Below are 27977 nucleotides of genomic sequence, written 5' to 3'. Positions count from 1 at the left end.
TGTTTCGTGACCATAGAGGACTACCGGTCTAATCAGCGTTTTGTAAGGTCTGTATCCGCAATAATCCGGACACAGAAACACGGCTGTATCCCACCGATCTTCATCAAATTTTGCTCAAATAATAAACATACACCAAAGAGTTTCCAGTGAAAATTTTGGCCAATTTTATCGATCCATTGCAGAGTTGCAGCCGTGTTTCTGTGTCCGGATTATTGCGTATATGGTAAGTGGGGGCAGGATGGGTCACCCAAGAAATGGATCCCTATAACATTTTGAATATAAATAGCATTTCTCTGTTTTCTATCACGACTTCTAGGTACACTAGTCAGCTATGATATAAGGGTATAGAAAGGTCATACAGTTTGAAACCTGCTTCTTGACAAACAATTGTCAAAACATGACCCATCTTGCCCCACCTCATTTCTACGGGGGCAAGATGGGTCAGCTATCAGAAATTCGTTTTTTCTCCAACAAAAAATACTAGATCTTCTATATTTTCTCTATAAATCTAAGCTTCACATACGTACAGATTATATGAAAGAAGTGTTGAAACATATCGGTAGATTATTCTTAGAAATAGAATATTTTTATTCAAGTAGCCATAAAAAACTTTGAAAACTTATATTTTTTGTAGAAAAATATTAAAAATATGTTCACAAATTTTCAGCGCTCTAGTCGCTTCGATAATGTAGGTCACATAATAGCCTTTCTATGAAAAATAAAACATTTTTAAAAACTATGCAAACATACCGAAAAATTAGGGTGACCCATCTTGCCCCGTCTACACATAACACGTAGTTATATGGAATGTATAGCATAAGGAGTATAACGAAAAAATATTTTATTTTTTTTTTCTGCGTAAGGAACGTAAAGAATTTTAAAAACAATATATCACTTTTTTGTGTATCCACGTCGTTCATCTGGGAAAATTATAGAAAGATTCAAAAAATAAATAGTACGGTTGAAAACGGTACTGACCCATCTTGCCCCCACATACCATACAGACCTTAGATAGTTAACTTCGTGTGACGGCGAACTTTGTTCGATCGTAGAGTTCTGCGGAGTCCAAAGTAAGAACGATTTTCTGCCACTGTGCGTCTCTGAATTTCCCTGCTGGTTGGTGTCGTTGTCGGTGGTCTCCAGTGAGTCCAAATACACGAATTCTTCAACCTCCTCGATTTCATCAAAAGAAACTCGGGATGGCAGGCACGTTAGTTTCTCCCTAGAGCCCTTTGCCTTCGTGTTCTTTGTACTTTGACTAATCCGATTCCTGGCTTCATTATTCAGTCGAATGTACGTTTCCGACATTGTCTCAAATTTGCGAGCTATCATTGGCGATTCCCTAACCTCAATCTACCTGTGCACCAAGTATAAATTTTTGAATATTTTTAATTAAATTTCCTTGTGATAATTAGAAAATGATTATAAATTCCCTGCAATTGCAAGTTTTAGGGCCGTGCCGTGCACAAATAAAAAGTGAGGTTACGCGACCCCACTGCGAGCTATAATATAAATATCATCAGCGAAACCAAGCAACTGGTCGGACTTCGTGAAAATCATTCTACTCGTGTTTATTCCCGCTCTCCCTATTAGACTCTCTACTGAAGTAATGTTAAACAGCAAGCACGAAAGACCATCACTTTGTCGTAACCCTCGAAATTCGAAGGGACTCGAGAGTGTTCCTGATAGTCGAACTACGCACATCACTCGAACCATCGTCGCCTCGATCAATCGTATGTGTTTATCCAGGAATCCGTATTCGTGCATAATCTGCCAAAGCTGGTCTCGATCGATTGTATTATACGCCGATTCAAAATCGCTGAACAAGTGATGTGTGGGCACGTTGTATTCGCGGCATTTCTGCAACACCTGGCGGATGGCGTACATCTGGTCCGTTGTAGTGCGTTCGGCGATGATATTGCTCCACGAACTGTCCGGCAATCGATGATAGACGGCGGCATAAAATTTGAGAGAACATCTTGTAGGCAGCGCTCAGTAGTGTGATCACGCAATAGTTCCCGGCAATCCAACTTGTCGCCCTTTTTGTAGATGAGAATTGTTTTTTTGTTTTTTTTTCAAAGAATTTCGGATTAAAAATATTTGTTCAAGTCCTTGGCATCCGCTTCAACTTTATTATTCCTTAATTCTTTGCGATTTATAGCTTCTTGAAATAATCACATACCTGAAATATTTCGATATAATAATATCGAACGTTCTTTTACTCCACGATTGCTTCCGTCGTTTTTGTAGATATTTGAAAACGACAAATATTATTCGAGGATTTTGTTGTTTCTCTTGCTTTTTCCGACTAACACAATCTGGATAGTGCTTTTTAGCGAAGGTACATACTACGTTGATGGAACTAAACTAAAACCTATACCGACGGCAACGTGTAAACACAAAACCCTAACCATTGGCCTTCGATAGGCAACAACGAATACCTATTGTACAATGTACGTACATGCTAAACTCATCACCGTTAGTAGTTTGTAAGAAAGAGAGAGCCAATCTTTGGCAAGTAGGGCGAAGGAAATCAGGCCGGGAAGCGACCGAATTTTATGTTATGTTGCCTCCCGATGCTAACTAATATCAACGACGTTCGGCCGTATGGTGGTATTCGATACATCACTACAAACTAGCTGGCCGTTTGTAATGAGAAAATAAGCAAAATGTATGCAAGAATTACACATGTAAGATGTTCATCTTTCAGATATTCGCTGTCTGTCGAAATTTGTGTTCTCTAAAATAATCAACAATGGTGCAACAATTTAACCAAAGTGGTCAGTTCTGAAACTTTTTGTTATGGAAATATTTCTGGCTTTGCCTTGGCTATAGAGTATCATATGCCTACTACACGTAGTTTAGTCATTTGGGAAATGCTTATAGAACAGATCCTCAATCCCAGTCAGGACGTTACGCCAAAAAGAAAAACAAAGTTTTAATACTTTTCTATGCACATCACGTCGTCAAGCGTAAATATCTTCATACATTGAGCGAGCATATTTCCCCATACAATGCATTTCCCTTTTTGGATTTTGTGATTTCCGTGTTCCTGTTTCATATATAGATAGGTCACCCTAGTGTAGCTAAAAGTTGCATCTAGATAGAAGAGCCAATAAATGTCGATGATAAAAAAATGGAATGTGTAGGACTAGATTGAAAAGTTGCTTACTAAAGTGTGTCTAAAAATGCCACGAAAACTGTAAAACACTAATTCCTCCAATAAATACATGTGATAATAGATAAGAACCCCTCTCCATTGCACACGATTATCACTTTTTGCCCCTGACCAGCAGGACTGTGACAAACCGGGCAATCTTCTCATAGGTCATGAACATCAATGCCGCCGTCAGTACCGTCTGCAGCAGTTTAGCCTCCAATCCGCGGAATAATCCGGCAGCTCCTTGCTTCTTGAGGATAATCAATAGCATCTGTACCATGTCCGTATCTGGTGGCAGATCCAGACTCTTGTCCATGTTACCATGCCTAAGCTTGGTTTGGATCAGCTGCAGCGGATAGGTGAGAACCGTGGCAATCGCTTTGGCAATGGCTCCGATGGCGAAGAAGGCAGCCGACGAGGCGTGTTTTGGATCTCCTACCATACGCCGTTTGAGCGATTCGTACACCATGAACTGGATGGCCGGGTTGATGACCAGAATGAGGGAAGGCATCGCACCGGCCCACAGGCCTTTGGCTCCCTCGGTTCGTCCCACGTGGATCAAGCCATCCAGGAGATTATCGTAGTGCATGGTGTTGTCCTTAACCCGATGGCCAAGACCCTTCATCTTCAGCCGGGTGTTTACCACCCAACAGGGTGTGGTTGAGAATACATTCACCACTCCCGCCAGCGATCCTAGGATTAGATCGGCCAAGGCCGATTGACTACCACCGGTGATGGATCCGCGTAGCGCCTTCAAGCTGTGGAATGTGTAGAAATAGACAAAGTTGGAGATACATAGGCTTTGCAAGACTGGGACGATGCCACGGTAGAGCGTAGCGAAGCCCTCTTCCGCCACCAGCTGCTTCAGGATGGCCCATGTGCTGAGTGCTTTGCGGCGTTCTGGCTCTTCCACTAGAAGATAAAGAGAACATCAAGAGTACCGTTAGTTGCTAAGCGAGAAAGTGATTAACACTAAGGGACCATCCATTAAGTACGTACGGGTTTTTCCTATACCTAATACATTTGCTTGTCACACTTTAGCAGAAAACCCCTCCCCCCTAGGACCGTGACGTACTTAATGGATGACACCTAATGATAATTGAGGGGTAGTTCATAAATAACGTGTGCATTTCAGATTCCCTCTTAAGGTTTAGGGTCTGGGACCATTTGGGCAGGGGGATCTATTTTGGGCACTTGCTGCTATAACTCAGTCATTTTTTAACCGAATAACTTGATTTTTGAAATACGATCAGATACGTATTATAGATAGTAGAGTAAACAACGAGCATGACGTCACGATTACAACAACACCAATGGAGCGCATGACGTCATATTCAACCGTCGCACTCTTGAAAAATACTATTCACACGCTTGAAACATTTCACACAGCGATGTCCGCGGATCTATGTTTACTCTACTATCTATAATACGTATCACCCTCATTCTTGTTTACGGACGTATCCACTTTCGAACGTTTTTGGTTCGATCGAATCAGTAGGCCATTTAATTTTGCTGGCGTAAACGGGAATGCGAACGATTTTCATTCGATCGAAAACAAGAATGAGGGTGATAGCAATGATCAAAAATTCAAGTCAGTCGGACTGAAATTGACTGAGTTATAGTAACAAGTGCCCAAAATAGGTCCCCCTGCCCAAATGATCCCAAAACCACGTTGGTTATGAATGGCCGTCGATCTGAATCAGTTTCACTGATAAGAACAATAAATAAGCTTCGCGCCGTTGCCGTGTGGTAGTTAGATTCTTCAATTTTTTAATCTATCGTGTTTGTTGTATTCAGTTGGCCTTTATGCACGACCAAGACGACGATAACAAAATCGATAGATAATCGGTTTATGGCTGTACGGATTTTTTTTTTTCGAGATTTCAAAGTTTACTGCAAATCAGTTTTTAAGGACAAACGTCTTGAAATCCCGGTTCAACAGTGCATCACAACTTCAGACGCACAAATTTCAACAAGCAAACTTCAAACAACAATGAATTTTATTATTCTGTTCTTGCTCACTTGTAATAAGCTTAAAATAAGAAGCTCAGGTGCGCTGGTTTTGTTTACGAAGAGATTTGTGCCCTCAAAATCGTGAGTAGGTGCCAAAGTCGGCCATTGTGGCGGCCAAATAAACGGTGTTCAACGTTTGATTGCTCTGACGTCCATACACACAACAGAAACACGAGTTCTACGAACAAATTGAGATTTTAATTATGAAAAGAATTCCACGTGCTCCGGTGAGAATCGAACCCACGATTCCCAATTCGATAGACGATCGCTTTCCTCCAAGCTACGGAGTCATTTGACCATCTCCGTACCACAGATCTGAACTCGATTCCACTATAATGCACTTGGTTTGGTCAGCCTAAGCAAAAGTCGAGGAATTGACCAACAGTGTTCGATTACTAGCTTGGATTACTAGCTAAAATCTGGGTCTTTGAATACGAATATGTCCAAATTCTTACAACTCCTAAACTTTGGAAGTTATTCAATTTCAATAATAAAATTTCAAAGGTAGGCAAATAATAATAATAATTTAACACAATATTTTTGATAAATAGTTTATTTTATTAAAAAGAGCATTTTTAATTAGGGTTTGATTATTAAATCGATCTCAGGCGTTCGCCCTGGCCAAGTTCGCAGGGGTTGACGGTATTAAAGTGAAGGAGTTTCATTTTGATTATTGTAATGTACTGTTCTTTAGTGAAACATATCACCTTTTTAACACTTTAATGCGCCTCCAACGGTTCATCACGAACCGGCTGCTGCAGATGGAGTATGGCTGATCATATGCATCAGACATGCTCGATAAACATGGAGGATCCGCCAGGGCTCATTAGAGTCTATTCCCAAGCAATAGTTCCAAGTCGGTTGGATTTGAGAAGGTTTTGATGATCGTTACAAATCCTAACAAAAGTATTGTAGGATTTGTGACAGGTTTTGGAACCTTTTACAGCCAGCTGACTTCAAAATGTTGTTTGGGCTCTATTTCCCACGTTTCTCGGTTGATTTTGATTAGTAATTTATTAATGTCATAGTCGCGTTTTCGAATTTTTAGAATATTAGTTGGTTATATTTTTTTTAAATAAAGCAATTAAAATCGACCGAAGAATGAATAGTGGGAAGGAGATTTGCAGCACTTAATTGTGCTGATAGATTCGAAGCTAACGTGCGAACACTTAAACGCATTGTTGACGTCAATGCGTTCGACGTGACGTGACTGACTGCTTTTTATTAACTGAACAACGTTACTTGTGTATGACTAGGTTGACATTTCTAGGCTACGCTTGAGAAAATTACATGGTTTATCTAGGTAGGACCGATAGTACAATTGAACGAATTTGAACATTTTTCATAACATTTGTAGGGGGACGAATACATAATAGTTGACAAGCAATCTTTATTATTTTAAAATTTTATTGCAATCAACTGATCAACTTGACGTATTTTTGTTTATCTCCTAGATGGTATTTTGAACCAACAGAAAAATATCAGATGTTCAGTTGTATGTTTCTGTGGGTTTTGGACCGATGACAATTTAAGGACACAAGAGATGAACACAGAGAAGTAGAAAACGATTAGCGAAATCAAGAAAACAATTTGACACAGGATCGACTATATTTTAACATACAGGGTTTGATTGATTCGATGAAAAAAACAAACATACGACCACTGACTTAACGAGAAGAAAAACATATTGAACCATACCACAAAATCGAACAAGACGACAAACACAGACCGTGTGACCATAACACTACATAGGCAAATCCTGACTGACTGACCAATTGAAAACTTTCCAGCCTTCTACCGTAACTTTCTGAGTCAGTAGGCAACAGTGTCTTAATGGATATCATTTTCCGCGTACGGCTGGCAAACTGCTTCTGAAAGATTACGTACTCTTTTCCATCTTCGGGTCTAGTGTAGAGGTTTCAACTCTATTCAGAGTGCAGCTAGAAACCTAGCAAAAAAAAAAAAAAAAAAAATCGATCTCAGGCGTTCTATATTTAGTATTTAGATCACTGTATCTCAAATCTGACGTTTTATCCACTGTTCATGTTAGCATGAATGTTGGAAAACAGAGTGTAAAAAAATCGTACGTCCAAAGTGAAGATTGACATTCTATTTTTCTCATTCGTGTTTGGCCACATTCATTGTCAACTGAATGCCTCTCTTTTTTCATTCAATTCGACTTGATGAACAAATGGAACAGATGGTTAGTATTCCAATTATTTGCTTTACCCAAGTGATTGGAAGTTTAATCGGGAGTTTTGGTCTAGTTCCATTTCTCAATGAAAATAGTCAGTGACAGAAAAATGAATGAATAATTGAAAAAATTCACTCACCAAAATGAATTTTATGTTGATCCCTTAGTTGAGAGTTTTCAAAATTCACGTTGAATTTCACTCATTGAAAATGAAAATATAAACTCTGGTTGGAATGCGTATCTGTTGCGTTAAAAATCGTTTTTCCTACTGAATAATAACAAATTACGAAACACCTTTTCGTGAAAAGGAACTGGTTCAATGAAAATATGTGTTTGAACCAGTGCTGAAAAATTCATTTCGTCATATCTAAATTCAATCACCTACAGCTCATTTTAGAAGCTGAACCTGAGAATGTGGTATATGAAAAACTTGTGCGGCTAGACCAGTTCTGCAAGAAAGTCACGAAAAAAACGGTATTTTTCGAATATTTAAGATAAATGTCACGGACTTCCTTCGAAAAATGCCAATGATATTCACTGTGTATATCATTTGGCATTTTTCAAAGGTAGTCCGCGACATTTACCTTAAATATTCAAAAAAATATCGTTTTTTTACGTGACTTTCTTGCAGAACTGGTCTACCCGCACAAGTTTTTCATATACCATATTCTCAGGTTCAGCTTCTAAAATGAGCTGTAGGTGATTGAATTTAGATATGACGAAATGAATTTTGAATGAATATCGGATGGAATCCCCGTAGGACTTCCTGGAGGGATGCCACCCTGCCGTCATCGAGTCATAAAGAAGCACACTTTTTGATTATTAAATGTGCTGATTTATGACTTGAAGGTGGCACGGGGGCACCCATCCAGCAGGTATCCTTCTGGGATTCCACAGGAATGGATCACTAAAATAACTAAAACAGCCGCTATGAAATGAACAGATTGCGCCACCGTAGCCTTGTGTGTTTGGCATTACTCGATCGCTGTCACAATGCTAATGTCCATATACAGTGATGCCTTTGCTTACATGCGGCGAATGAGAGAAAAGTTTGCTTCATTGATCCATTCCATCCGGGATTACTCCAAGAGATCCTTCGCGGTTTGTACGCAAATTTGTTCCACAGTTTCGTTTGGGATACCTAGAAGCACTTGATGAGATTCTTCTGGAGGATTATTAAGGATTTCTTCAGAAGTTCCCTCTGGAGTTTTGCCAGGAGTTTCTTCTGAGATTTCTAAGGAGGTTCCATTTGAGATATTATCAACAGCTCTTGCCAGGATTCCTCCATGAAGTATTCCCAGGTTTTTACAGAGATTCTTTCTCGAATTTCTCTTGAAATTATTTCCAAGATTTCTCCAGTATTACTCCTTCTAGGAAAGAGTTCCCCAAGGAAGCCCAGAAAATGTTAACGGAGGAGCCCACGAAAGAGTTCCGAAAGCAGAAGCAATTCCAGACATAAGTCCACAAGCTGTTCCCGGAGGAATACCTGAAGGAATTCCCGGAAAAAATCCTAGAAGTAGTTCCTGGAAGAATCCCGAAAGAAGTACCGTATGGAACTACCGTAGAATTCCCGAAAGGAAAGTATTCCCAGAAGTAGTTCTGGAAAAAAAATCCGGATGGAGTTTCCGGAGTTCCCGGCGAAGATTTTGTAGGAATACTAAAAAAAGTACTCGTCAGGGTTCTTGTAGCATTTCTGGAAGGATCTTAGAAAGTATTCCTGAAGGAATCCCTAAAGCAACTACAGGAGCTCCTTGAAGGAATCCCAAATGAAATTTTGGAAGGAGTTTCTGAAGAAATCTCAGAAATAATTCCTGAAGTAATCCCCGAAAGAACTCCCAAAGGAATCCCGGGTGAAACAAAACCTCCAACAAAACCTCTAAAGACATTACCGGAATTCATTCAGAAATCCCGAAAGAATCTCTGAAGGAATCCTGGAAGGAGTTTCTGGAGGAATCTCAGACGGAACCTTGTAAGAATCGCAGAAAGGATCCCAAAGGGAATTTCTGAAGGAATCATAAAAATAATCCCAGATGGAGCTCCCTGAGAAATCGCAAAAGTAAATTTGTGGGGAAACCACGAATAAATTTCTTAGAGGAATCACAGGAAAAATTGCTGGGGTAGTAATCATAGAAAAAAATCCCTGTAGGAATCTCGAAATTAATTTGTAGAGTAGGTAATTTCAAAAGGAATATTGAAGGAATCTAGGAACTCCTGAAGTAACCTCAAAATGTATTCATGAAGCAATTCCAGAAAGTATCTCTGCACTGAGGCAAAAATTTCTTAAGAAATTCATTACAGCGGTCTTATGAAAAATCTCATAAGAATGTTCTTATGAAACGTTGATCCCGAAAAGCCAAACTTTTTATTGCACTCCAAGCGTTCCAACCTTCGAAGCGTCGATGGGCGCGTGAGTAAAGCACGCGTTCTCCGATCTCGACGTCCCTGGTTCGATTCCAGGTTGCGATTTTGTTGTTTTACATTGCAAAAATATTTCATAGGATGTCTTATGAAATGATATCATAAGAATTTCTTATGGAAATCAAGACATTTTCTTATGTCAAAATTTCCTAAGACAAACTTATGCCCTTCATAAGATCAGTTTTCTCAGGAATCCTGCCAAGAGTACTTCGAGAAATCACAGGCGGAACCTCTTCAAGGAACTTTGAAGAAACTCCTGGAAACCCCCCAAAGGGAACTTCTGAAGGAATCCTAAAAAACCCTTGAAAGAATCTCATCAACCCACGGGAACCCAAGAGAAACTCATGTTAAAGTCCTGGAACAAAATTGTGCAGATCCTTCGCGGTTTGGAGGTATCGCGGATGTAATTCTTGTGGATCCCAGAAGGAGAGGTAATACCGTGTCACCATCAAGTCATACATTAGCTCACTATCCCACGCTCGCGCCTTGAAGTGGCCAACACCACGACAACGAACGCAGAACTGATTCAAGGTAGGACACCGTTCACCAGGCTTATGTTGATTGTATCCACACTTCGTTCAACCCGATGAATTCCTTTGGAAAGGATCTGGTTGCACAAATCTATCATTGGAGAGGCTCGTTTGAAGGAAACAAACCCCTATCTTCCAGTTATATCAAGAACACACAAAGTTCACTCAAAAGTAAATAATTAAAGCCAGGAAACATCGACGTCAAATGCATTGCTTTTTATATAAGTATGCGATGTCTAAATGAACTGCGTCGAGCTTATTCACATCCCGTAGGTTTTGAACAGCTTTCTGGTCAGCGACTTTGTAAATTGGTGTTATAGGCAAAGTGGCAAAGCAAATAAACTGTGGCAAAATAACCCTAAATGTTTACTAGCTCATTAAATTTTGTTATAATGCGATTCACTGTCTGTTTGACTGGAGCCTACAGACTTTATTGCAACGGACTTAGGCCAGAGCAAATACTAATCAAACAACTACAACAATAATGATGTCACTCCCGTAGTTGGATACTCACGTTGAAGTCTCGAGCGAACCGTGTCCAGCGGATAGAAAGCAGACATGGCAATCACGCTGCCCTGTAATGAGCGCGAAAAAGAGAGGAATCATAAGATTTCAAAGTGACCATGGATCATGCTGGTGCTCAATTTACCGTAGCCCCGGACACTGCATGTACCCAAGACAGGTAACTGAAGACTTCCTTTAGTGGTTTCGATTGGGCCATTGTTCCGGATGAGTTCCTCTTTTTCTAGACGACGACGATGATGATGACGGCAACAAAAACACTTCAAATCGTGTTTCTTATTCGACACGGTCGCCTTCAAGTGCCCGTTGCGATCAGAGGTCAGTCAGGCAGCAGCAGCAGCAGCAACACGATAATGCCGAAATTCTATTTATGACGACGGCGATACCACCAACCACTCTTCAGAACTGCTTGCTCACTGCCTCCTCCAGAAAGGGGTACCTAATAATGTACCGTGCCCGAGTGCCTCTTCTTTGCTCACGGTATTTACTTTTTTTGCATACAGCGATGATAGTTTACTGATCGCGCGATTACATAGAGGACCGTGACTAAATCCGCGAAATAATACTCAATAATTACACAAACGCACTCAATAATACGGCAAACGAGTTTACTTCACCCTTCCTGATAGCTTTCGGTCGCCCGGTCAGCTCATCCGTATCTTCCGCAGTGACAAAATTATTCTTTTTTTTTTTCTCGAAACCAGCGGAAATTACACAACACCCAAACTCTCGCGTCACCAACCGATACTTATAATCTACTTAATCTTTGGAATTAGGCCCCAATTTGGGGGAAATGCACTGAAATTTTCACTGCGGATTGCACCTGGCGACAACCGCGCTACTGCTGCACTCCGCGAGAATCCGATCGTGAATGAATGAGGCGAAGAACAAGCTATAGGGGTAATAAGAAAACCTTTGACAACTCGTTTGTTTACGCGTAATCATGGAGCGTTATTGGGCGTTACTTCAACAGAAAAATCCCGGGACGATCGATGGATGGTGGTAGCATTGGGCATTTCGGCAAAAAACATCGATGTTCCTTAATCGATTCGGCAGTGGTTCGTTGGCTGCACTCAGCGATGAAAAAAAACCAACAAAATTTTATCAAGGTATCGATCAAAATATCTTAGAAGCAATCCATATTTTTTTTGTATGAACGAAAGACCGCGCTTGTCGAAATTTCCCAAAAAACGACCACGTGGTTTATGGACAGCCCATTATATGAATTTTTGCCACAACTTAACAGTAAGGATACCATGATAATACCTGATGAAAATTAATTTTCATAAGTTATCCTTATGGCATTCATATATTTAGTTTAATTAGATTCTTAGAGGTATCCAGATTATTTCATTATCGGAGTCTACGCCCAAAAATCAGTCGAGATCCAAAATTTTCAAACCATAGGAAATTCAAAAGATTTTTGCCACAATGGAACAATCTCAGGAACAATGTGAATGTCGTCAATTCGACAGACTTTGCCCTAATCTTCGATAAAGAAAAAAAAGTACACACTGAAAGACGGTATGTGGTTGAAATTTAAATGCACTACGCCGCTAAATTTCCGCAGACTAATTTTCGTTGCAATTCAAAATTCAACAACAGATTCATGTTTTCAATTTTACCAAATCGGTTCATTTACACTTAAAAAAGTTTTTGTTGGCAACCGGATTCGAACCAAGAACCTAGAAATCACCAGGCTCGCACGCTTCCACTCATCTACCGAGCCGGCTGGTATGAAAGGAAACAAAACGCACATAAGAAGCTGCTACCATAGCTACGAGAGCAAGCTACAATCGTTGTAGCCATGACCGCGACGATGCAGTTCAAAATGAAAAAAATTGACATTCTAGTTTTGCCTTCCGAATAAATAAGTCATAGAATTGTTAGCTCTTTCTTTTACTAAAGAATTATTGAAGAAGGCAACATTTGGCGACGAGATTCAAGCCTGAAGATCCTCAAGAATGTCCCGGAAGAACGACCATCAAGCCGAATCCGAAACCGGAGCATGGGGAGGAGAATTTGCGATGCCGGAAATTATGCGTCAAGTGGCTCAGCAGAACAACCGTTTGCTGATGCTGTTGGAGCAAATCACCGGTAACCAGGAGGCGACAACCCAGCGAAGCGCTCCAGAGAAGATTCTCGAATCCCTTGCCTCCAACATCAAGGAGTTCCACTTCGACCCGGAAAATAGCCTAACGTTCGACCGCTGGTTTTCGAAGTACGAGGATCTATTCCGGCAAGATGGCAGAAGTTTGGACGACGCTGCGAAGGTAAGGCTCCTGCTGCGCAGTCTCAGCGTCCCGGTGCACGAAAAGTTCCTGAACTACCTCCTGCCATCCCACCCACGTGATTTCACCTTCGACGACGTTGTGGTAAAGCTGAAGCAGATTTTTGGCCAACAGAAATCTCTGTTCAGCAAGCGCTACGACTGCCTCAAGGTCGAGAAGAGTGAAGCCGACGACTTCGTTTCGTATGCCGGAATCATCAACCGGCAATGCGAGGATTTCGAACTGCAGAAGCTCACCGTCGACCAGTTCAAGAGTCTGGTGTTCATCTGCGGTCTCAAATCGACGAAGGACGCTGACGTTAGGACTCGACTTCTTCCAAGCTCGAGTCCGATCAAGCTGACACCATCAACCTGGAAGGCCTGGTCACCGAGTGCCAACGCCTGTCGAACCTCAAGCACGACACGGCGCTGGTGGAAAAGAAACCGACAGCGGTGCAGGCAGTACGGCACTCAAGAAAGCAGCCGTCCTACCAGCAGAAGTCGTCAGCCGACGGTAAGACACCCCCATCCCCTTGCTGGCAGTGCGGTGCGATGCATTTCGTGAAGGACTGCCAGTTTTCCAAGCACACCTGCAAACAGTGTGGGAAAACGGGCCACAAAGAGGGCTACTGTGGTTGCTTTTCAAAAACTTCCACGGAGTCCAGCGGCGAGAAGAAAACTGGTGCGAAGAAGACATCACCAGCTACGTCCGCCGGTGCTCGAGCTGTGCAAGTGCTGCCAAATCTCCGCCACAAGCTCAACCACAACCATGGCCTCGCGCTGAGGGACCGTGGCAACGCATCCACATCGATTTTGCTGGACCTGTGGATGGAATGTACTATATAGTAATGGTGGATTCTTTCTCCAAGTGGCCGGAGATTCTACAAACCCGTTCTCCTACAACCTCTACTACCATCGCTTTCCTGCAAGAAGGTATCTCTCGATTCGGAATCCCTTTGGTCATCGTTTCCGATAACGGAAGTCAGTTCACAAGCGCTGATTTCCGTACGTTTTGCGAAAAGTTTCGAATCGTCCACATCCGAACAGCGCCCTACCACCCACAATCAAACGGGCAAGCGGAAAGGTTTGTGGATACGTTGAAGAGATCGCTCAAGAAAATCGTCGGGGGAGGAGAAACATCAACCGCTAGCGCACTGCAAACGTTCCTGTATGTGTACCGATCCACTCCGTCAACGGTGTTGAACGGTAATTCTCCTGCCCAGGTCATGCTTGGACGACTGATGAGCACAACTTTGGACCTGTTGCGACCATCACCGAAACCCGATTTCCAGCTACAACAGTCAGGTAAACGAAGTTTCTCGGCAGGTTCCAAAGTATTCGCCAAGGTGTGAGCTACAATGTCCTGCTGGATTGTCAAGTGGGCCGACGCAAGGTTCTGCGCTCACATGTCGACCAGCTCCGCTCGAGGATGGAAGAAGCCGTTCCAGTTGAACCAGCGCCGCTGTCCATCTTAATCGACGATTTTGGCCTTTCCGCAAACGAAGCAACACAGCCCCGGCGAAGCGAGTCGCCGGCCGTCGTTCCAGATCAGCAGTCATTCCATGAAGAAACTGTTGAGTCATCCGTGGTTGTTTCTGAAGAAACTCTGTCGATTGAAGAAGAAGAAACTCGATTACCGACGGAAAACAGTCTGCCCATCCAAACATCAACACCCGTGCAGCCAGTATCGCGACGTCCAGAGCGCTCAATCCGGCCGCCGAGGAGATTGGCTGATTTCCACTGCTATCAACTCAAAGGGGGAGATGCTACCATGGCTACGGAGCAAGCTACAATCGTAGTAGCCATGACCGCGACGATGCAGTTCAAAATGAAAAAAAAATGACATTCTAGTTTTGCCTTCCGAATAAATAAGTCATAGAATTGTTAGCTCTTTCTTTTACTAAAGAATTATTGAAGAAGGTAACAGAAGCGTTTGTGGATCGATGGTAAATTTGGTAAATTTGAAAACATTTTCATGCTGGTCATTACCGCAATCCGTTTTCCAGTGTACGTCCGTTTGCATATGGCAGATCTCGTGGCAGATAGCAGTTGAACATATTCATTGCAATGCTGCAGAATGTTTGATGCTAATTAATGTCAAAATTTACGCCAAATTCAGACAATTCCAGTGGAAATGGGAGCATAATGACGCATTTAGTTGATAAGTATATTAACGAACAGAGACGAATGTCTGTTATCTGTGGGTTTAGGCACTTGTTACAAGAGTTACGCCTTTTTACCATTGAAAATCGCTAATTCCCGGGAGCAGAACCCCGTCGTCACACGCGTAACACCAGCTTTTGACGCGCACGATTTTTGACAGACCGTTTCTCTCGGATCGAAATGTGACCGAACTGTTTTGTAATCCCATCGTCCAAAACATTGTACAAATTTAAAACGCGAAAATTCCGTATAATTGAGTGCATTTTACAAGAGAAAAATGTTGAAAATTCCTTCCGGTGCCCGGCTGCTGTCGGAGATCGTGAAAAACGTCACCACATACCAGTCGGCGGCGCGCTGGTACTGCGTTGCGGGGACGGAGGGCTCCAAATCATTTCTCTCGTATGGTAAGTGCAGTTTAGTGTCCCACGAGTAGGGTAGTTTCAAAGGATTACATTTTACAGACAAAGATCCAGGGCCGATGTTTATGCGCGATGATGTTCAAAAGTTGCTGAAGTCGATGACCCGCATGGAGCTAGATCGGGTCTTTCGGAAGCGATCGGTCAAGGATAACACCGTGGAGTACAAATTTATGACCGATGATCAGGTGCGGCGCGAAGTTGGGCAATCGATCGGAAAGGCCAATCGAATGCTGCAGATGCCTCCGGTGGTGGACGTGATGCACGAGAACCCGAAGGTTCTGTCGAAGGATGGAGCGCTGAAGGGATTTTCGGAGACTAAGATGATCTTCACGGATATCAGTTTCGGGCTGAAGAACAGCAAACGAACTATTGTGGAGCGCTTACCGGATGGTACTCTGCAGGAAGCTGCCTATGAGACTCGGAAACGCCTGAATCAGATTTACTTCCCATTGAAGGGTCGTTACGTGCGAACACCGAAAATGTTCGAGGCGGGTAACTTGAGGAAGATCATGGAGGCAAAGGATTACGAGTTCGTGTTGGACAGAGCTTGCGTTCAGTTTGAACCTTACGAGAAGGAATATCACAATTTAACCGCCACGGTTTATCTACACGTGAATGAAAACAAGGAATTTGATCTGCTGAGATCGACGAGGCACTTCGGACCGATGGTTTTCTTCCTGGCTTGGCACCGGTTGGTGGACGATCTGCTGCTGGACATGATCAAACGGGACTATTTGCGTAACGGAGTCGAGCTGATGACCTTGTTTGCTTCCCTTCACGAGGGTGTCGAAGTTAAAGCGGAAACTTTCAATCAACTGAAGCAGTTTGTACTCAGCTCTGAAGCACCCTTGTTCACGCCGGAAGACAAGAGCCCGGAAGATCTGCAGCAAGATGAGAAGTACCTCGGCGTTATTGAGCAGTTTGTGACCGAGCATTGCGGTAAGAAGGTGCAACTTAATTTGGCAATCGCGGCTTACCGGGAGATGGCTCACGAGCGGCAACAGCTTGCAGAAGGAATTCGTAAGATGCACGGCGGCAGATAGAATAATTCTGGTTTAAGATAGAGCGTACACACCATTAAAATCCGATCAACCTACATGGCGTAAGTACATATGTCCGAACAAACTTCCTTTGGAACAATTTCGAATAGAAATTGTGATGTAGAAAGCTTCAGCACACGTATAAAGCCATGACATTTATTTAACTTAATGCACTCTGGCTTCAATGGAACATCTAAGTACACAATAACACATAAGTTACAAAAAAGTAAAACTTTCAATTGATAGAACTAGTGATCAATTAAAGCCCTTCTTACATTAGATTTGAGCAGGAAATTCGGTAAAACAATTCTACTTCGTGTCTATCGTTTATTGACAAAAGCACTGCGATTACATAACACCTAAACTACCCCGGAGGCCAGCCCAGCTGACGTCCCCCGATGACGTGCAGATGCAGATGGTTCACCGATTGGCATCCATGTTCGCCGTTGTTGACCACCAGGCGGAACCCTTGCGGGGCCCTCTGTTTACCCAGCTGACCGGCCACCAACATTAGATGGCCGAACAGTTCCGTATCGCCGGTGGCTCCATCCTCCAGCATTGGGATACGCCGTTTCGGAATCACCAGGAAATGCACCGGACCCTGCGGAGACACATCGTTGAAGGCCATACAGTGGTCATCCTCGAAGATGATGTCCGCCGGGATCTGCCGGCGGATGATTTTGTCGAAGATAGTGTCGGCGTCCGGCACCGGTGGTTTCGGATTGCCACCGGACTCTTCCCCAGTGGCAAACCGTTGGATCCGTTGGCAGATCGGCCATGCGACCTTTGGCGGCAAAGCCAATCGCCGGATTAAACCAGCGGAAGCGGTCAAGCGATTCATTCGATTCTTTGGCACGAGATCAAAACACTGATTTTGATTGTTTGTGTTTTGCGTAAGAAAAGTATTGAATTGTCCAAAAAATGTCTCACGAAACCTAATGCAAGCCTATTCATATATTACCTATATATTGCTTTTTTTTTGCACCGTATTCGACCCCGTGCAGAAATTTTTTGTCACACCACAATATGTTCCCACCAGTTTAAGCATACATTGGTTCGTTTCACTGCTAGAAATTTTAAGCGTCGGTTACACTTTTTGGGTGGTGCATGGAATAATCGGTTTGTTTACTTGCTACCAGGGTCGTGCAATTTCGAAAGGAAAACATGACGTACGACGACTGTAGCAAATCGTTTCCCATGCGAACGGACTGCTGTGATGCTTCATCTCTCACCCAGCAACACACTCGTTCGTTGCTGCTACAGAAACAAGTGTGTATGAAACATGGGATGATACACTTGGATTTTCGTTTCATTTATGAGTCATTGAAATACTTCAACATGCTAAAAACACTATTTAAACCACATTTTTAAATAGTGGTGCACGCCAATAGAATGATAATTATGTTTTATGAAAGAGGATAACAAATTCGACCACTTAAATCCAATTAACCGGCGCCCGTAACCATTGAGAGACTAGCACGCACCAGTGAGACACTAATGCCACAGATAACAGACGTTTATGCTTATATTGGCAATGTGTGTAAAAATGCTCAACAGCCATTTTGTATGTAACGAGCATCTGAAACTCATGTGGCAATCATTTAGAGATGGCGCAGTGATCGATAGTTAGTGATCGCTTTCAAGATTGCATGCACTACGCAATTTTACATTCAAGATTGTATTCGATCTTGAATGAAAGTGGAACTTTGAACTATTCTTGCATACAAGTTAGATGTAATGTCGCAATCAGTTGAGTAGATGGCGGTAGTGAGCCAACGTATATCGTTTTGAACATTTACACATGATTCTGCGAAAAATTTGTACTAGCATAAACATCTGTTATCTGTGCTAATGCTCTGACGGGTGAAGCACAAGCAATGCGACCGGGTGGGAGACTACCGAGTGCTACGATGAGTGGAAAAGTTTTTTTTTAACGACCGAGTCATTAGAAAAATGTATGAAACACTTGAAGTGACTCATTCAAATGTTGCATGAAAGTGTATCATTGAAACGAAATTGTACGCCCCTGCTTGCTACTTTCCTTGGTGTTTGACGTGTGAACAAATATTTCAGACGATGGGAAATTTGCACGGTAATCTATAAAGCAATGCAAGAAGCAATATTAAAATTATAAAAAAAAATTTAGTAAAACTTTCAAGAAAGTTCAATTAGGCCGATAAGTGAATCAGTCTAATGATTCCAATGGTTTTCGTCAAGCGTAACGCCTGTAACGGCATCATCGCGCGTGCTTTTTGATTCTGTAAACAAACAGATCGGATCGGCTCGGCTTCGGCAAATTAACGTGCGGCGTGGATTTCATCTCGTCTCAAACAAAAGCGTTTGTTCGGTTTCTATTGTTCAGTTCCACCCCAAATTCAGATGTCGACGGCAGCGAAACGTCCCAAGATGGACAAAAAGGGGAAGACGGATAAGCGGAATTACTACGCCAAAGCGTTTTCTGGCGGTGGCGATTCCAGAAAGAAGTACCTGGAACCGGGTCAGTGCGGCTTCATGGTAACGTGCAACTTCCGCGAAAGGGATTGCATCCAGGAGAGCTACCGGCTGCTGAACGAAGTCGCTGACGAACTGTACGGCAAGGTGGAAGATCCCCAGCAGCAGCAGAAGAAGAAAGAAGGTGAGGGCGACGACGAAGAGGAGGAAGTTGACATTTCTGTGCAGGTACAGAACCAGGCGGAAGCAGCAAAGACGCAGCGGCCGCAGTTCCGATTCCAGTCCGTCGAAACTGGAGCGAAGAACTGCTGCTTCATCACGACGACTCTGAAAGAACCAAAGGAAGTGGCGTTGAAGATTCTGCGTGAGCTGAATGAAACCAAGAAACGCAAAAGCCGGAACATTCTGAGGCTAATGCCGATCGAAGTGGTCACAAGGGCCAATCTGAAGGATATCATCGATGCATCGGGCGCGCTTTTCGATAAGTACTTCCTGAAGGAACCGAAAACGTTCGCTATCATGTTCAACAAGCGGTTCAACAACAGTATCGAGAGGACGGAAGTTATCGAAGAACTGGCCGGACTGGTTGCTTCGAAGAATGTGCACAACAAGGCTAATCTCAAGAACCCGGACCTGGCGATCATCGTCGAGGTCGTGAAGGGCTTGTGTCTGATCAGCGTCGTGCCGGACTACTTCCAGCTGCGAAAGTACAATCTGGTGGAGATTTGTGCCCAAAAAGATGAAGGCGATAAGGAGAAGTCGAAGGACAAAGAGAAAGTTGAATCGACAGGTGAGACTGAGGAAAAAGCTTCCGCCGAAGATAAGACGGATGAGACAGCAGCAAATGATGAAGCGAAGGCAAAGGATACGGACGCAAACAACGACGACCAAGAATCATCGGAAGCCAAAACAGACGAGAAGCAGGTGTTGGATAAACCGGAAGATGCGCCGGTACAATCTACCGCAGAATAAGACACTTTTCATGTTGAATTATTGGTTTTATATTCCAGAATAATAAAATAATACATCGAAACTTGTTAGTTAATCATTCAATATGTACAACAAACATCCCACATTTATAAACCTCCGGAAGAAAATCAATGCTTCGGCTTCTTGCCACCGCTTCCGGCAGGTCCCTCGATCCCAGTGCTGCGCTTCGAGCTCGTCGCTTGAATCTCTGCCAGGGTCGGTGCGCTGGCCACCGGAAGGGCAACTGCCATGTGGTTGCTACTGGAGCGCTTCCGGCTATTCGGAGACTTCGTAGGTGAATACTGCTTCAGACATTCCACATCGTTGAAGATCACTTGGGCTCCTCCTCCAACAGTCGGCACCACGTCCCCTTTGAATATCTTCGTTTCTACTTCGCCCTCAGTGTCGGCATCCTGCGAAATGAGACAGTACTTGGAGGCCTTGGCATCGGTCACGTCTCGAGCGTCCGTGAGTTTCGTAACCGATTTCCGATCGTGGTAGTAAGGCTGGAAAATGGTTCCCAGTGGGACGGGGTTTGCCGCTCTGTGCTCCAACCAACGTTCCCCGGTAGAACGGGACCGCCGGTGACGAGGATTGGCCACTGCAACTCCCTAAAAAGTACATATAACATTGTTTATTGAAAGTTACTCCGTTCCTTTCCTCTAGAAAACAACTTACCCTTCTGGAACGTGGCGTCTGGAGTGCCCCATTGGGAGTGGCCGTCACGTGACTGGTAAGTGGCGTGGCCAATTCATCCACGCTGTTCGATCGCCCAACCTTCTTGATCGGCGTTTCACCTTTGATGATCTCCGATACCAATCTCAACCGTTCGTCTTTGTCGCGCATCTCTTCGCGGAGTTTGTTCTTCTGTTCCTGCAGCTTTACTTCCAGCTCGCGACTCATTTTCTCCGATTCGACGGCGATCTTCGATGTGAACTTCTTCCGTTGACGTTCCTTCTCGATCTCCTTCTGATTGAGCATCTGCGTCTTCTGGTTCAGCTGGGTTTGCAATTCTCGGACGCGGTCTTCCAGCGTTCGATTGCGACGGTTCAGATCATCGATCGAGCTCTCGTAGATCACGATTTTGTTCTCCATTGCCTTGATCTTCTGACGGCTTTGGTTCAGAACTCCTTTGACGGACGAATTCTCCGCTTTCAGAGCGACGTTTTCCTTCTCGATTTTCAACAGGTTCATCCGGAACCGGTCCTGCCGCGCATCGTAATCATCGCACAACGACCGGCGTTTAGCGATTCTCATCTCCAGAAGCTTGATCAATTCCCTTGTGATCTCCTGCGCTTCGGGTCCATTCATCCTCAATTCCGGGAAGTTTGGACCCAGGCTGTAGACCAGTCCCAGATCTACATCCACCTTGACTCCCTCATTGTGCCGCTTCTCTATGTCGTTCATAGCCATCTTGAACAGTTGATTGGCCTTACGACGACCCGGAGTCAACCCTATATCAACCTTAACCGGTGTTGGCCGTGTAATTTGAACATCTTGTGTCATCTCCGCAAACTTCATAACCTGCGCAGTCTCATCATAATCCTCCGCTCTTGGATTAACACAAACGATCATCCGGACTTGTCCCTCGCCATCGAAATAATTCTTAAACAGATGAGTAATCTTCGAATCTCTGTAGGGCACTTTCTTGGAACTCCCCGTCATCTGGTTCTCCCGCAGAATCTCCAAACACGTTCGCAACGTCATCAAACTATTATTAATGTTACCGGCCTCGCGTAACCGTTGCCCTGTATTCCCAGTTCTACTGGTCCTCTCGCTACCCGCCAAATCTACCAGCGACAGTTGGCTGATCGTCACTGCATTCCTATCTTGAACCGCGTGTTCCCCATGATTATCCACAGGAGCCTGAACCAGACGAATCGTAAACACCGAATGCGATCGACTGGACTCAGCGTTCAGAATGGTGTGACCTACGCGTTTCCGCTTCTGACCGAACTGGAACACCTCCAGTGCTTCGTCCATTGTTTTGACCTCGACCTCGGTCACACCGTGGACAAACATATTGCGATTGGCATCCTCGCGAACCATTTTGCTTTGCAGTGTCCTGAAACGAGGTTAATCAATATTGTTTGCTCTAATGCAGCATAACATTTTATATAATTGTATTTCGCTCAGATTTAATATCTCAAAAAGTAGGGTCTTGTACCATTTGGGCAGGTGTACCTATTTTGGGCACTTGCCGCTATAACTAAGTCAATTTTAAACGGATTCGTTTGAAATTGACTTAGTTATAGCGGCAAGTGCCCAAAATAGGTACACCTGCCCAAATGGTACCTACTCAAACTCGAAAGTTAATAGCCAATTTCAGCTTTAAAGCTGCCATGAAAATGCTGCTCTCAATAAACATGTGCTGAAGATGACTCTTCCTAACACGACCATTAATCGCAAATTGCCATAAGAGAACATCGAGGTGGACAGAAAATCTGCTGAAAACTATCAAAGACACCCCATTCTACGGTACTCACTTTTGGATAGTCGTTTCCTCCAGCAGATCGTAGACGCAATTGTTGTACACCTCAACGTACGTAATGAACACCGAGTAGATGTTGTCCTCATCGATTCCGCTCAGCTCCGAAGGTTCCACCGAAGCCTTCGAGGCAATCTCCGGATCCAGGTCCTTGTTCCGTTTCGCTTTGTTCATCTTCGAGTGCATCTCCGCCTGCCGTTCCAGCATCGCGTCCGCCTCCGACAGGATGTCAAACCCATTCAATCGGTCCGGTTTGAAGACGAACTTCTTCGCCTGGTAATCGGCAATCGTCCGGAACAGGGCATCCAAGCACCGCGGCATAATTCCCCGATGATGGATGTCCCCAGTCATCGTGTAGGTCTTCCCACTTCCTGTGACCCCGTACGTGAACAGCAACCCGTTCCTCCCTCGAACCAACCCTTCGACCAGCGGCTGGGCCACCGACGAGTAAACCTCATGCTGTGAAGCGGCCGCCTCGAAGACATGCTTGAAAATGTACTGGGTCTCCTTCAGGGCCGTGATCTTGTAGTTGATGGCAATCTCAGGCGGCGTCAATACGACCGTATTGTGAGCGGTGACCCGCAAACAGGACAGATCTGATTCGCACGGCAACGGACGGACGCGGCAGTACACATGAACCGGATCGCTTTGCAAGTTGTTGCCAGAATTTCCACGACTTTGCAGGGGCGTCACCCTCGGCAGGACCTTGATGGGAGTTTTCTGTCGCCTGGAAGCAAAATCCGTTAGATGAGAAGCTGTCGATTTCGGAACACTCCACACTGAAACCTACATCGTCTTCATTCTCGAAGCAGTGGTATTTCGTCAGTATCAAGTACAGATTTTTCATTAATTTCTCATTAAATGTAACACTTTTGCTGGACGGAAAAGGCACTAAAATCTAGTTTTTCCCGGAAAATCCGTTCGCGGATGTCTTGCGGTGCTGCTGCGGAAAAGTTCGTTACAGAAAACAACAACAGCAAAAGCAGCAGCAGAATGCGCGGAAGAGACGCAAAAAGGAACACGCAATCAGAGCCCAAATGAGCCAAAAAAAGGGAAATTCGCACAAACCGAAGGAGTAGCGCAATTTCGAAGTGCACGGAAAGGAAACTGCACTTAAATAAATTTTGTTGCGGAAACCTGAGTGTCGCGGACTGACTCAATATATTATGATTTCAGTTGGAAATCAAAAATTTTTTTTAAAGGAAAATATTTTTGCTAATTTTGGGTTGTTTACAACATACGTCGGAAGTGACGTATATGATAGTGCATCATTGAACGCACACAGCGCACTACACCCGGTACTGAAAAAAAGTGTCGCTAGTCGAAAAGTGTCGCTAGTCAAAACGTCGCTATTCGGTTTGGTGCTGGCGCCATAATAAATAATGGTTTCGCAGCGCGGCATCACGAACACTAATGCAAATCTACTGGTTGAAAATATGCCATTTGATTTTGCCGGGAACAGCTGATTTTTGTTTACTATTTTCAACCAGTAACTCAGGTAGTATTCGTGTAATGCAACGTGTACGTACACGCAACACCACTAAAAGCAGAAACCACTATGCTCTCTTAGCGGGAGCCAAACATTGAAGATTGAGGTTATGTTAAACCTTTTTGAACCTGTGTGATTGATTGAAGAGTATTGTTATCTAGGTGCTGCGGATGTAATCAAAACTGTTGTCACGATATCTCCATTTGCCGCTGTCAAGCCGTTGGAAAGCGAGGAGAAGGATAAACATTGTGTTGAGCCTATTTCAGCTAATTTTTTAACAACTATCCATCAAAATTTCCATCGCGAATGGAAAATAATAAACTTTTAACACGAGAACAAAATTGGAACAAAGGTGGATTGATCATGTTTACCATTTCCGAACAGCGTCGCGACGGCGTATTTGACAACCGCGCTGAGAGAGGTGGTTGCAAGAAAATTGAACGCTCGTGCGTGTTTACAAGCTGTGTGCCGGGAGTGTGTAGGTGTGTGTTAGCTAGCTTGAAAAATAAAACCGCTTCTATTCGCACCACCTAGGCGGAAACTAATAATTATTCACTGAAAAATATTTTAAGGGAAGATTCAAAAATTACGTCCATCGTTTTTCGAGATTTCTAGACCCCCCTCCCCCCTCTGTCACGCAATTTCCCTATACCTAATACACGTATTGTCACACTTTTCTAGACCCCCCCCCCCCCCTCCCCCAAATGTTGGACGTAATTTTTGAACGTTCCCTAACCCAGGGAATAAGTTTTGGCTAAACAGCTTTTAGTTTTTACTCAGCATTGGGTTGTTTTCCCCCTCGCCCCACACGAATGTTGTCAAAAACGAAGAGAGAAGCACCGACACATGCGTGCTGCTCCGTGGAAGAAGCCAAATTTGGGTTATCTTGACTAAACCCAAATTTGCGTCAAATAAAGCCTCCGCTGGGTGAAAAGAACTTACCACTGGGTGAACATTTTTGCCGCGATCAAATGAGAACTACTTAGTGACCACTATAGCGGTTTGACGCAAATTTGAGTAATTCCACGAAGGTACGGGATTGCGTCAAAAGAACTTAAATTTGGGTTGATTTGTAGTTCCGTGTTTATGTAATGAGTTGCAAAAAGTTGATTTTTTTCAGATCGAGTCGCGCATTTATCCAACGAGGCTTGTCGATTTAACAAGTGAAGAGCTCATGTAGAAAGAGTCAAACACCGTATTTTTCACGGGAAATTGATCGATTGTTTATTAAATTTGAATCTATTTAGTGAAAACGGCGTGCTCGCGATTTTTTCCGCAGTCAAGTTCGCAGATTGTGAACAATCCTCGGTACCCACTTTACGTAATTTATGTTTAGTCCCTTACTGTCAGAGCTGTCAGATCGGTGTACACGCTAACCCTCAGCTACCCAGATTGATGTCAATGCGACCCAGATCGAGCAAAACTGCAGTTACTCTAAAGTGGGTATAGGTACCTTTACTCAAATCTGGGTTACCGGTGTTGATTGTAAGATCCGGGTAAAGCCTGGAACACATAGCGTCCGGTCCGTCGAGGTTTGCGTTTTTTTGACAGTTTTCATATGGGAAATGTGTCAAACTACTGTCACGCACACGCAAACGTATGCATTGTGTGGGGCACTTAAAGGTTACCCTGATTTAGACGTTTCTCATCAGAGTATTTTCTACCCATTTTTATATAAATGAGTAAGCATGCACAATGTGAATGCCACATGAGATTCCCCTTAAATTATTATTCTGCCGGAAGAAAAAATATGAAAATAAAACACATAAGCGATTTATTGATATCTCAAGCGCGAGTATAAATAAATTTCTTGTTAAAACGGCTCCTTTTCCAATGAAGATGATCCAGCTTTCAATGTGGCAGTCTCACATGCAACATGCAACATATAAGCCTTTGTGTGATTTTTCACAGTTGGGATAGTTCCTGAATTCATAGAAAAATTTAATTAACGATTAAATTAATCGATTAGCTGGTGGAAAAACTTACCTGGGGCCATTACAGAAGGTGATCAACGAGCATTCGTTCCACCTGCTTCGGGCTCAGGCTACTACGGCAAACCTGGCCAATTCTGTTGCAGCTGGGCAAGCGGCGCAGTATACCTGAAATTGCTATAGCACACTATGATTTCATTAAAAAACATAAATAATTATTACTTACCAGTCAACAGTTAGCAATTTTCGCTATACAAAGTTCCTCCAAGGCTAAGAAGCCTGAAAAGATTTCGGGTTAGACGCCGCCCAAGACGCCGCCGCTGAAAACGCGAACAATTTGTCCAACACCCATTTACCCAGATCTTTACCCGGATATTGACGTCTACACACAACAAGCGAAATTGGGTATCGAGATTTCCGCGATGATCCGTTTACCCACAATCAGGGTAAAGGTTACTCTTTTCACGAGATATCGGTTACCCGGATTTTGACAGCTGCTAATAACATAAAAATCCGGGTAGAACTAGAGTCCCTATAATTAGAGTCTGGCGGACTGTCACTTTCGACCGGAGCCAATCGAGCATGACGTCATAGTGTCCTCACCGATAAATGCTACACCGTGACGTCATGCTCGATTGGCTCCGATCGAAAGTGACAGTCCGCCAGACTCTAACTAGACTGACTCTAGGTAGAACCGACCCAATCGATGGGTAGTTTCAGGTTAGCGTGTAACACACTAAACATAATTCACACAAAAGGCAATTTACACGGAAAAAATACACGGTAATAAATATTTATTGGGTACCGGACTGGACACAGAAAATTTAATGGTTTTCTTTGGTGGATCGAGTTCTTGAAATTAGTCTATGGTGAAAGGTGAAAGTCTCTTTAATACCCAAGGAACAATTCGAAGTCATTAATAAGCATGTATGTCGAACTATTGCTGGTTTATAACATCCGCAGCTGAACAAAACCAAATGCTGAATAATAAGCTGAAATGATGCTATTTACATTGTTAATAAGCCAAAATGCAACATCTGGCACGTATGTGAACAGCAATTTAATTATAAGCTTAACAAACGTCAGCAATTTTTGTTTGTTCGATTTGCCCTTACTAGCTTTAATATAAGCTGAAGGAATACTTTTTTCTACGCGTTAAAAAGCTTATGTTCCACAGTTTCCGGTAGCTGATTATTGTGGTCAGGGCGCAAAATTTTCAAATTCATTGACTGAATATAACACATTGAATAATCAACTTCATAGTCATGATCGTTACAAAAATATTCATTCAACGCGTGACTGAATATGTTGCTTCTGACAACAAAAAGCTTTTTCATTCATTTGTAGCTTGAGTGAATGTGCACCGGGATGAACCCACTACTCCATTCAATCAAACCTTCAAAGCTTGTTGTGAACCCTTTCCGGCCGTTGCAAAGAAAAAGTTCAACCGTAAATATTTAACAAAATAATAACTTTTTCAATTTTTAAATATTATGCTAGAAAAATAGAGCGGAAGAAATGCAAAATCGTTAATAACATTTAATCTTGCTGGTCTTTGTACAATAAGTTCGTGAATGGACTAAGGAATACTGCGCTGCAAACGCCAAAACGATTTAACGTTGGAGCGGAGCATTCGCAATTTTAAATTTTTGCGCAACGCAACAGTCTGTATAAATAAAAATGGTTCACTTTGTAGAATTTAGCAATAATAATGTGTTTAACAAGCATGCTATTTCGATTGTACATTTTTGCTCGATTGTACATCGATTGCCAGGAAAGGGTTTGTTTTGCTAGCCTCGCATCGTAATGTTTGTCGAATGAATGGGCGACAAACACTCTTAAACAACATCACACAGAAACGCGCGAGTGCTACGCAAAATTGGCTAATTGCCTTCCTGATTGTCTTGGCGTGCATTGATCG

General features: G+C 43.2%; 5 protein-coding genes across 5 annotated transcripts; 2 read left to right on the top strand and 3 right to left on the bottom strand.

The window, feature by feature from the left end:
* Positions 1–2112: 2112 nt before the first annotated feature.
* LOC115265400 (peroxisomal membrane protein PMP34) lies at positions 2113–11722 on the bottom strand. Its single transcript, XM_029870317.2, has 3 exons — positions 10965–11722; positions 10830–10890; positions 2113–4072 (listed from the first exon to the last, which is right to left on the bottom strand). The coding sequence occupies exons 1-3, from the start codon at positions 11034–11036 to the stop codon at positions 3273–3275; spliced, it is 933 nt and encodes a 310-aa protein (XP_029726177.1). The 5' UTR covers positions 11037–11722; the 3' UTR covers positions 2113–3272.
* A 3707-nt stretch (positions 11723–15429) lies between these two features.
* Positions 15430–16784, top strand: LOC109410370 (small ribosomal subunit protein mS22). The gene is made up of 2 exons (XM_019683919.4): positions 15430–15673; positions 15731–16784. The coding sequence occupies exons 1-2, from the start codon at positions 15547–15549 to the stop codon at positions 16729–16731; spliced, it is 1128 nt and encodes a 375-aa protein (XP_019539464.3). The 5' UTR covers positions 15430–15546; the 3' UTR covers positions 16732–16784.
* Positions 16785–17045: 261 nt separating this feature from the next.
* On the bottom strand, positions 17046–17622 carry LOC109410371 (histidine triad nucleotide-binding protein 1). The gene has a single exon (XM_019683921.4). The coding sequence runs from the start codon at positions 17567–17569 to the stop codon at positions 17093–17095; it is 477 nt and encodes a 158-aa protein (XP_019539466.2). The 5' UTR covers positions 17570–17622; the 3' UTR covers positions 17046–17092.
* A 1363-nt stretch (positions 17623–18985) lies between these two features.
* Positions 18986–20023, top strand: LOC109621708 (THUMP domain-containing protein 1 homolog; the record flags this gene model as incomplete). The annotated part of the gene is given in 1 exon segment (XM_020075845.3): positions 18986–20023. A coding segment is annotated over 1 exon segment (916 nt), but the record flags the coding sequence as incomplete, so codon positions are not given.
* Positions 20024–20164: 141 nt separating this feature from the next.
* On the bottom strand, positions 20165–23639 carry LOC109410372 (kinesin-like protein KIF23). Its single transcript, XM_019683922.4, has 4 exons — positions 23427–23639; positions 22635–23363; positions 20827–22213; positions 20165–20759 (listed from the first exon to the last, which is right to left on the bottom strand). The coding sequence occupies exons 1-4, from the start codon at positions 23435–23437 to the stop codon at positions 20277–20279; spliced, it is 2610 nt and encodes an 869-aa protein (XP_019539467.3). The 5' UTR covers positions 23438–23639; the 3' UTR covers positions 20165–20276.
* Positions 23640–27977: the final 4338 nt, after the last annotated feature.

This window comes from Aedes albopictus, chromosome 2 (genome assembly GCF_035046485.1).
Source record: "Aedes albopictus strain Foshan chromosome 2, AalbF5, whole genome shotgun sequence".
Lineage (NCBI taxonomy): Eukaryota > Metazoa > Arthropoda > Insecta > Diptera > Culicidae > Aedes > Aedes albopictus.
This window is presented reverse-complemented; position numbering and strand designations above follow the sequence as displayed.